This window comes from Bison bison, unplaced genomic scaffold (assembly GCF_000754665.1).
Source record: "Bison bison bison isolate TAMUID 2011002044 unplaced genomic scaffold, Bison_UMD1.0 scf7180017864535, whole genome shotgun sequence".
Classification (NCBI taxonomy): Eukaryota; Metazoa; Chordata; class Mammalia; order Artiodactyla; family Bovidae; genus Bison; species Bison bison.
The window spans coordinates 7,111,460-7,122,308 of record NW_011495084.1 but is presented as its reverse complement, the minus strand read 5'-3'; the positions used below and the strand labels follow the sequence as shown (position 1 = coordinate 7,122,308).

Here is a 10,849-nt window from a genome sequence, read left to right as displayed (position 1 = left end):
AAAAAAAGGTGGAAAAGTTAACTACACAATGAGCAGACTCTGGCCATGACAAAAGTTGCCACAGTTCTGAGAACTGGCCTCAAAGAAATGGAAACACACTGACCCTGGAACTGAAGATAAAGTGTACCTAAAACAAAACGATGCTGATCAGCCCACCTATGACCAATTTCAAGATGACTGTCAGAGCTGACTGTGCTATCTCTGCATGTATCCCGCTCCCTCAGACTATTAAAGTTCTTGCCCACTGATTGTCAGTTGGGGGGAGTCGGCCTTTGGATCAAGGTCCGCCTCCCTCTCTCTCCTAGTTGCTGGTATCCAAAATAAAGCAAACTTCCCTTTCCACCAGCTTGGCCTCTTTATTGGCTTTTGAGCAGTGAGCAGCTGGCCTGAGTTAGGTCACATTATTATAAGAGAAAATCCCTTTTGCAGCTAATTTATTCATTTGTTAACAAATCCTTACTAATGCTTAGCAGGACTGGTGCTCAACCTTGGGAATTCAACTGTGAAGAAGAAAGGCAAAATGTCTGTCCTCACAAAGATTACACATTTGGGTGGGGGTGAGAAATTATATACGAGTAAACAAATAAATGGCTATATAACTTCAGGTTACGACATGTGCTTTGCTGATGCCTACGAGCCAAAGACCACAGAAAGCACACTCCCACAAAACTGAGTTTGCCAGTGCTGGAAACCTCATTCAATGGAAAATCATGGGACCCCAATAAGAGGGTATATGTATGGGCCCTAGTGGCTCAGACAGTAAAGAATCTGCCTGCAGTGCAGGAGACCCAGGTTCAGTCCCTGAGTAGGGAAGATCCTCTGGAGAAGAGAATGGCAACTCATTCCAGTATTCTTGCCTGGAGCATGCCATGGACAGAGGAGCCTGGCGGGCTACAGCCCATGGGGTCGCAAAGAATCGGACACGACTGAGCTACTAATACTTTCTTTTTGTACAGGATTTAGACTTGTGATTTGAGGAGTGTTCTGAAAGTGTGGTTTTACTCTGCTTTGGGTGTTTTCAGAAAAATGAGGGTAATTTTTTGACTAGATATGATGGTGGTTTTACGCTAGAGGTAGAAAAATAGAGCTTAGTTAAAGTGGCCTCGATCAAATTATGTGGAAAGGAAGATGTTTGATCATTTCTGTGGTTTGTGGTGTTCTTGTTTTTGATTTTGCTCAGATAGAATTACAGAGTGGTCTTGTTTATTGTCTTTCACCATCAGGGTTAGAATGACCCTGTCTGAAGTTTTATACTGTGAAATCATTTAACAGGAGGGCACCATAGCCTCATTGCTGGTGCCAGGACAACTCCCAGTTGATTGCTGTCAGTGGCTGCTTTTCTTTTCTTTTTCACATATAAAGAAAAATAAAGTAAGTTAGATGAAATGAGATGGAACGCATTCAGGGAAGTATGGCCGTGGACAAATAAAGAAAGTTGGATGGATGTTGACTCAGGGATAAAGGTAATTTAAGAAAAATCTTTACTGTATGCATATCACATGTGCAGAGATCTAAATGATGTGAAAAATAAACTATGAGAAACTCTGTAGAAGACTGTAGCAATTAAAATAATGGTTGAGGCATAGCAAGGAGGCTGAAAAATGCAGTGCCTGAAATAAGTTAGAAATACATTTCTCTTTCAAGTAACAGTCTGGTTGATCCAGGGTGGTGAGGCAGATTTGGTCCACAGCATTGTTAAAGGATTTAAGCTCTATCAATCAATGTCATCTTCAAGAGAATGGTATTCATTAGTGTGGTTAAAATAAATTCATATTTAAAACCAAAAAAAAACAAAATAAGGAAAAAGTCAAAGTTCAGGGAATGAAGTTTCTCTTTAAGTTATAATAGACCCACAAGTTATATTTTTACATTTTTTCTACCCATTATCTGTTGGCTCTAACTTAGGCATTCCTATGAAAAGGGAGACTTGTCTTTTAGTGGGTGTCCTGTGTACAGGGAAAAAGATTTTTAACCAGAAGAGCTTTCCAGAAAAGAAGTTTTAGCATCTGTAAAGGCTCTGGAGCAGAACAAACTGGATATGTTAAAGGAATGACAAGAAGGCCAGTGTGACCAGAGGAAGTGAAGCCGCTTGGTCCTGCCTGACTCTTTGTGACCCTTTGGACTGTAGCTTATCAGGCTCCTCCGCCCATGGGATTTTCCAGGCAATAGCACTGGAGTGGATTGCCATTTCCTTCTCCAGGGGATCTTCCCAATCCAGGGATCGAACCCAGGTCTCCCACATTGCAGGCAGATGCTTTACTGTCTGAGCCACCAGGGAAGCCCTGAGACCAGAGGAGGATGAGTGGAATTCAATAGAATAGACAATACCAGAGCATTTCAGGCCTTTCATGACAACATTTGATTTTATTCAAAGTGAAATGGAAAGACATTGTGGGGAGGTGAGGAGAGACATATGGCATAATCTAATTAATATTTTTAAAACCTTATTCTGCTATATGGATGCAGATAAATAGAAAGACAATGGGAAAATGGTTAGGAAGAAATTGTCACAGTCCAGCAAGAGGGGGAAACTTGCAAATTAAGGCAATAATGGTGGATGATGTGGCAAGAAGCAGAGAGATATGAGATGTCTTTTGAATGCAAAGCAGCAAAAGTTCTTAATAGATGAAATCCCAGGTTCGTATTAAAGAGCGTGAGTGCATGCTCAGTCACAAAGTCATGTCTGACTCTCTGAGACCCCATGGACTGTAGCCCGCCAGGCTCCTCTGTCCATGGGTTTGTCCAGGCAAGAATACTGGAGTGGGTTGCCATTTCCTTCTCCAGGGGATCTTCCCCACACAGGGATTAGACCTATGTCTCCTGCTTGGCAGGCAGATTCTTTACCTCTGAGCCACTTGGGTGGTGGCGTGTTGCAGAGAAGAGTTAAGAATTATGACTAGATTTTTTTTATACCTCAGTAGGTGGTGGGACCATTTACTAACAAGCAGAAATGAAGCAGTGAACCTCAGAAGAGAAGAGACAGTTCCTCCATTGAAATGGAACAGAGTGAAAGGAAATGCTAGGGGATTGTAACATTCAGTTGTAGGACAATGATATAGTTTTCTCCTTATTGCTTTGAATTTTAGGTGAGATCATTAGAAAGGCATCTGACAAATGTGAGGAAAAGGATGAGAGTTGCAATTCAAGGAAAAAGATAAGATATAAAACAACCAGTAGAGAGAATTAGAGGCAAAATTTATCAGGCAAAGGAAATAGGGATATTGGACAGTACTAAGGACCCACTTGAGATTGGGGATCACAAATTTGAAATGTGTCTCATCATCAGGTTGGGGATTTTTCTCCAGCTATGTTCAGCTTCTCAGGTGAGGTCAGAATCAAGGGGAGATTTCAGTTTAACAAATGGTGTTTCCACAGGCTCATACAAGGTGGAAGGACAGGATGTTGAGGGTAGTAAGACAGTAATTTTAGTTTTGGATGATAAAATCTAAGCTAAGTAAAGTGCAAAGTGAGAGTGTGATTAGTAGTTGAAAAGTGAACAGAGGTGGGCAATAGATTAAGTAACATCATAAATGGTAGAGTGAGAATCATAGATTATATGAACTGAAAAGAGAAGATGACGTGGATAGAGTGAGCAGAGTGTTTGAAATTGAGATTTTTGGAGAAGTTGAATTTATTGAGAGTATAATAAGTTCTATAGTATGACTGTGGAAATGATGGGACGAGATGAAATGGTTAAAATGTTTATTATTGGAAGTGAAGATGTCAGAGACTGAGGAGGGTGATTGTGGAGCGATTTTGCCCACGTAGGTGAAACTCATAGATAACGAATGAAGCAAGTAATAGGAGATCAGCTGTTGTTCAAAACGCCAAGGGTTAGATCATGAAATTGTGTTATGCTCTGTGGTTTTTTGAAGGAGAAAGGAAAACCGGTATGAAAGTGGCTAGAAGAACTGTTAAATGTAGTGTGGTTAATATATTCCAGGCACTGTTCTAAGCATTTTATGCCATATCAGACCACTTTGCCCTCACCCAGCTCTGACGTTTTGTAGTTGAGGAGACAGAGGTGTCCAAGAATACTAGTGAAGAGTGGGGCTGAAGCTGGGCGTCCCGACTCCAGAGTGGACACTCCTAATCACTATGGAATAGTTTCCCTTTTAGGATCAGTTCCTTGGGCACTTTTTAATGTTGAAGCTGATAGGATTGTAAAAGATGGTGGGGAAGTGGTTATGAGAAATCATGATTTTACCAGAAAAAAACTCAGAGATTGGTGGGCTACACTTAAATCCTAAGTGGAGTTTAGCCTATGGGAGGGAGTGCTCTCAACTAAAGGACACAGAGTTCTCAAAACTCCTTAATTCCAGAATAACTCAAAACCTGGTTATCTGCCTTCAGAGATGACTGTGGGACTTGGTTGCATTGCTGTAAATAGAGGTCCTCATAGGCCACCTGTCAAAGCAGCAGTCTAGGAGACCACTGTTAATGGTGGGTCGGAAGGACTATGAGGGTTTACGAGACCATAACTACAGTTTTTAAGGAAATTTATGAGGAGTTATTTAAAGTATTCCTTTTGCCTCAAAAATGTTCTCCTAAGTGGGAAACATATTAGTCATACAAATTCCTCAGTGAAGTTAAAAATAAAGCTATCATTTACTGAATGTGACGGGGAAAAGTGGATAAGGGTAACTATTCTAATGGAAGTAAATTTGCAAAGAAACATAGTTCTGATGGCTGTTGTCTTTTTATTAGCTATTAAATTCATTTAACAGAAAAACAAATTCAGTCTAAGATCATTCGTTAAGACACGCATAATTAACAATAATTCATTAATCATTCTTTGAAGATGGTCCTATTTTACTTCTATTGCCTTCCCCATTTCTGAGATTAATGAGTAAGTCTTGGAAAAGCACATGTGTTTCAGTTCAATGAAACATTCAAATAATAAAACAGGTGTTACTTTGTTCTGGGTTAATGACAGGTAGGCTAGACTTTGCGGTAAAACTGTCCTAATCTCTTTTAATTTGGTTTAGAATGGCAAACATTTTAACTGCTTGAACAACCCATTAAGTGCTTTGCAAAATGACAAAACATTCTATGTGACTTAATTAATATCTACTCCAATTATACACAACATTTCATGCTCAAGATCTAGATTTATTTTAAAACATTTAGTCCAATTTATAGTAATGCAGAAAAAAATCACATCTAATAAACCACAACTGTAGAAGAGACAAAATAATTGTGCTCTGTCACATTTCCACACAAATATAATTTGATATTTCATTAAAAGAAATCACAATCACATGTAAATAAAATATTTATCCTCTCAGTAGTAGTAAGAACCTCTTTTGAGTATGTAGGGTCTTCTGGGTTTATTTTCATAAAGCTGCCGTTTCAGAATGTAAGGAATTTTTCTCTTTATCACTTCTTCCTTTTCATTTTTGTCATTTCCAGCATCAAGAATGTCTTCCTGAATCAACTACAAGATAGACAGAATATGAATCAAACTTACATGCATTAAAGTCTTCCATTTCAAGCTGTTTCATCTACCTTTTATCTCATTTGCATTCAGACATAAGACATATGTGGATGATGTGGTTCATAGCAATTAAGTGTTTTGCTTGAGGACAGGTAGATATCAGGTGGCTGAGAGGATGAAAACATGGTTTTTCTTATTCTCTGTTCAGTGTTCTTCCTAGTTCATCAGCTAGCTTTAAACTTTTTATTTGTCAAGGCCATATTACTACCTCCAAATGAAAAAAATTCACTTAATGTTACTTTCAGTATTTTCCTTCAATGTATGATAGATCAAAAGATGGAAATATATCATAAGTCACAACAAATATAGAGATCTGAATTTAGTGAACCAAGTTTGACCTCAAAGGTCAATAGAAATTTATATTCCATTGTTAATTAATGATTTGAATTGAAAGCCATTCTAGAGATCCATTTCTCAGTCATTAGAGAGAGGAATGCTTGTTCTGCCTACTTGCTCAGCTGTTTAAGCAAGGCTCTGTTTAAGTGTTAAAGATCTTTAGTCTGTGCTTCTTTAATTAATCATTAAAATCAAGTTCACATTCAAAAACTCAAGGGAGTTAATCTTCATGTAGAATCTTGCCTAATATCTCATTGAACACGCTGTATTCTAAAATTAGTTCCAAACACTTTTTCAGATAGTACTGCTCTGATTCAAAATGTTCAACCAGCATAAAATATTTAGAAACTCTTCCCAGAATTTTGCACATGATTTACATAAGATTTTTAAACAAATCAATGCTAATGCTCAAGATAAGAATTATGTTCATATTTGTGATTATCTTCTAAACTTTGGGGTGACTATAACTAGTACTAATAGGAGACTAAGTTTTTAATCATAATCTGTATGCATTGAATCGTATCACAAATACTTTATTTCAACCCACAGCTATTCAATTTCAGAGAAGGAAAAACAGCTACTGTCAGAAAATCTAGTTCCTTAATCTTTTGTTTCTCTGTGCACATAGTCTGTAATTACTTGTACCACACTCTGAGTAATATCATCATTTCATTTTAAATCACTCTGTAACATTTCAAATAGCAAAAGTTTTAATCTTATGTGCACCTGATTTTTGTGTATTATGGTTTATTAAGGGTTTTTTTTTTTTTTCTGAATAAAGAGCACATAATTGACATTTCCCAATTTTCCATGTTTTATTGACATAATATTTTAAAGAGAAAATCGTTTAACTGGAATTGGAATTAGAGGATAAACAATCCAGCAAGAAAAATTAAAAACCATTTTTTTATTTTATTTTAATCTGGAAAATACTTTTTTTGTCTAAAAGTTAGAATAAATACTAGAAGTTCTGCACTGCATTTCCTCTTTTCTACAGGATATCTCTGTGATGGCATGTTATAGAGATGGTTATAGAGATGGTCATATTAGCAGGAAAGGCACCCTCAGACCCTCAGATCCCTGATGTTGGTGTAAGCTCAGAATATGAAACATGAAGTAAATTTCCCTTAGGGGTTAATCCGAAAGAAATGTTTCCCTTGTTGGGAAAATTATAAAATTATAAATTTTCTTAAAACATTTTCATCTTCCTTTTCTCCTCCAAATATTTTCAAACCAAAGGTGGTGAGTCACCAGTGTAGTATTTTTTTAAATTTTAATTTCATTTTTAAATGTTTAGTTGGAGGAGAATTGCTTTATGATGTATTGGTTTCTGCCATACAACAATGCAAATCAGCCATAAGTATACACATATACCCCCTCCCTTTAGAGCCTCCATCCCACCCACCCCCATCCCACCCCTCTAGGTCATCACAGAGCACTAGCTGGGCTCCCCGTGTTATATAACAGTTTCCCACTAGATATCTATTTTACACATGTGGTGTATAATATACATCCATTCCTTCGTTGTAGTTCTGTATAGTTCTATATTTGGCTTTATTAGCCAAATAAAATTAGCTGAATCTAATTCAGCTTCTAAGGATGATTGAAATCCACAATCCACACGCTCAATTAAAATAGAAATAGAAGTGGTAAGTGGAAATATATATATTCTTATCATTCCAGTTTTATTTACCTAATATTTTCAAATACAAATGAAACCTTTTGTGTTCTGTGTTTATTTATAAACAAACACACAGGATTTAGTGTTTCTAAGAAAACATTTTGAGTTTCCTAAATTTCTTCAGCATGCCACTAACACCACCAGCACCAAAAGCTGCCTAAGCACGCCATCCACAATAAAAGCCTGTGGATCAAATCTGCCTGAAGATAGATCCCCCTTTAGAGACCAAAGGAAAGATATTTTGCTAAACTTCAAATATTTGCAAAACACTTTAAAGATCTGAAGGAATGTTAACCTCAACACATGGTTTATTCTTCCTTAATATTTGTAAGTCTTCCTGTTATGATAATTATCAGGATTAAAACAATCAGTGTAAATGAGAGTTAACTAGTATAACCATAATCATATTCATATTTTTCTTTTGTTTTACCTCCCAGTGTTGAAAGGCCCTGCTGTGACAGATTTTTCGGAGCTGGTATATCGTCAACATTGCTTCCAAGCTAAAACCATCTAAGGCAGCAGGAAATTTCCTTCTTGTAATGAGCTCCTCCTCATGAAACTCTCCTGTTTCCTCAGCTTGGCTGTTCAGGTTATTTATAAGACTGCAGACATTCAGCAGGCTCATTTTCCAAGAGGGAACACTTGCCTTACTGATCTGAAATGTAGAAAGAAATAGCTATTGTAATTAAACTTATGTCGTATGAGTTAGAAAAATTTCTACTGTGTTAAGCCATTACCTTTTAGGATCTAACTGTTACTCTAGCCTAACACTGTTATTAACTTAGTAACTTCATATCACAAAATTGAATAGCTCCAAATACTTCATATCCTCTATTTAACAAAAGCAATAAAGCTAACACATAAACACACACATACACAAGCAAAGCAAGAAAGAAAATAGAAATTACAGTAAATAGAAATGCGTAAATATATATGTATACATCACAGGTGAAAATATTCAAATACCACTCTCTCTTTATTATACTTCAGGTTAGTGTCCAATGGAACAGCAACTATGATGGTACTAATAAATATTGGCAATTATAGTATTGTGAGACCACAAATCTATTCCACACATTAATAGTTGTCATCTTGCTGCTGCTGCTGCTGCTGCTGCTAAGTCGCCTCAGTTGTGTCTGACTCTGTGCGACCCCATAGATGGCAGCCCACCAGGCTCCCCCATCCCTGGGATTCTCCAGGCAAGAACACTGGAGTGGCTTGCCATTTCCTTCTCCAGAATAGTTGTCATAGGTAGCATCAAAGCTGACTAATTTATTTATCTTAAAATTATAATATTTTCTAAAATAACTATTCTTTTCTAATAAGACCCTGTATGAAACCATTATTACCATAGTAAACAGCCTTCTAATTTGTCAATTTTAGGAGAAACTAAATGTGAAATAACTTATAAAAATTAATAAACCTCAAAGGACACAGATAAAAAAAAGCATCAGTTTTTTCTAAAGAACATAAAAAATGTTTTGTAATGAACACAGAGCTGTGATAAGAAGACTCAAAAATATTAGTATCGATTCTATTGGCATCAATTTTCTCTGAATTATTCTCCAAATGCAGTGCAATTGCAAATCTGGAAAACATGGGGAGACTGGAAGAAGAGGGAGTGTAGGGAAATAATTATGAATTCGAAGTATGAATGTGTAAGAACCAAGAAAATTTAGGAAAATAAAAAGCTCATGAGTCAGGACTTACTCTGCCAGATATTGAAAGATATCTTAGAGCTCAGTGATCAAAGAGTGATCAGAGAGCGATCAAAGAGTGGTCAAAGAGTAATCAGAGTGATCAGAGAGTGATCGAAAAGTGATCAGAGAGTAATCAGAGAGTGATCAAAGAGTGATCAGAGAGTAATCAGAGAGTGATCAAAGAGTAATCAGAGAGTGATCAAAGAGCAATCAAAGAGAGCTGAGCGCCAAAGGATTGATGCTTTTGAACTGTGGTGTTGGAGAAGACTCTTGAGAGTCCCTTGGACTGCAAGGAGATCCAACCAGTCCATCCTAAAGGAGATCAGTCCTCGGTGTTCATTGGAAGGACTGATGTTGAAGCTGAAGCTCCAATACTTTGGCCACCTGATGCGAAGAGCTCACACATTTGAAAAGACCCTAATGCTGGGAAAGATTGAAGGCAAGAAGAGAAGGGGACGACACAGGATGAGATGGTTAGATGTCATCATCGACTCAATGGACTTCAGTTTGAGTAAACTCTGGGAGTTGGTAATGGACAGGGAGGCCTGGCGTGCTGCAGTCCATGGGATCACAAAGAGTCAGACACAACTGAGTGACTGAACTGAACTGGACTGAATCAAAGAGCAAATCAACAGAGCAAGAATAAATATTAAACTCAAAAGAGAATATAATGTCCAAATTTTGATCCAAGTCCATATGATTGAAAAGCACATAGCAAAGTGTGCATTTGAAGTCCTTAAGACAGTTGGTTCAGGGGAAATCTGGATTTAGATCTAGTTATAACCTTTATTTATATATTATAGTCTAACAATATCCAGATGGGTTAAATATGAGTAAAAATAAAAATATGTAAATATATAGAATTTATTTTATAAATTTGGAAATATATTGTTAATCAAATAGCCAAACCAGAATCCATAAAGAAAAAGATAATTATATGCATAAATTTGTAAATTATCTCTAGAAAGCTAACAGCCTGAACTAAAATCAAAAGCAAGATATAGCGTAAAAGCTGTCACAAAATGCTAATATACTTAACACAGGAGCAGCTCTTCAAAAAGAAACTGGGGAATACTCCATAAAAGATATTAAACCTCAGGCAAACAATATGAGCAGACAGGCACAGAATCACTCATCAAAGAACAAATATGTAACAGAAATATGTGGAATGACGTTCAGCTTGGCTACTAGCAAGTCAAGGACCCTAAAAGTATAAGTACACTTGATGTATTTATGAGGATATGGAGAAACAACACTTTATCTTCTAAATATTTTTTGGTCTGAGTAAACCTTGCAATAACTTTTTGAAAAGTGTTTTTAGCAATATGTATTAAAATTGTAAATGTGCATACCCTTTGATTAAGATTTTATCCTAGGGACATGAAAACCTATAAGTACAAAGATATTCACTAAAATGTTTTCAACCAGTTTGGAAACCCGTTGCTTCAATTTTTCTGCCATGGGAAACTTAAGAGGTAAAATGTTCCATTCTGTGGCAGCAACACCTGATTTGTTACCAATTAAGGCAACGCTACAATTTTATATCCAGAAAGCTCTTTAGAGATCATCTGAATATGTTCCTTAGAACACTAACTTTGTACTCACTGTTTTTAAAAAGGAGTTTTGCTGTCAAGT

General features: G+C 36.8%; 1 protein-coding gene across 1 annotated transcript in view; it reads right to left on the bottom strand.

Moving 5' to 3' along the window:
* Positions 1-4,682: 4,682 nt before the first annotated feature.
* NTS (neurotensin) overlaps positions 4,683-10,849 on the bottom strand; it is an 11,812-nt gene continuing 5,645 nt past the window's right edge. The window contains exons 3-4 of the mRNA XM_010832042.1: positions 7,945-8,169; positions 4,683-5,437 (exon numbers count right to left, since the gene is read on the bottom strand). Coding sequence (XP_010830344.1) covers positions 5,285-5,437; positions 7,945-8,169 — 378 coding nt within the window. The 3' untranslated portion in view covers positions 4,683-5,284. The remainder of the gene's footprint in view (positions 5,438-7,944; positions 8,170-10,849) is intronic.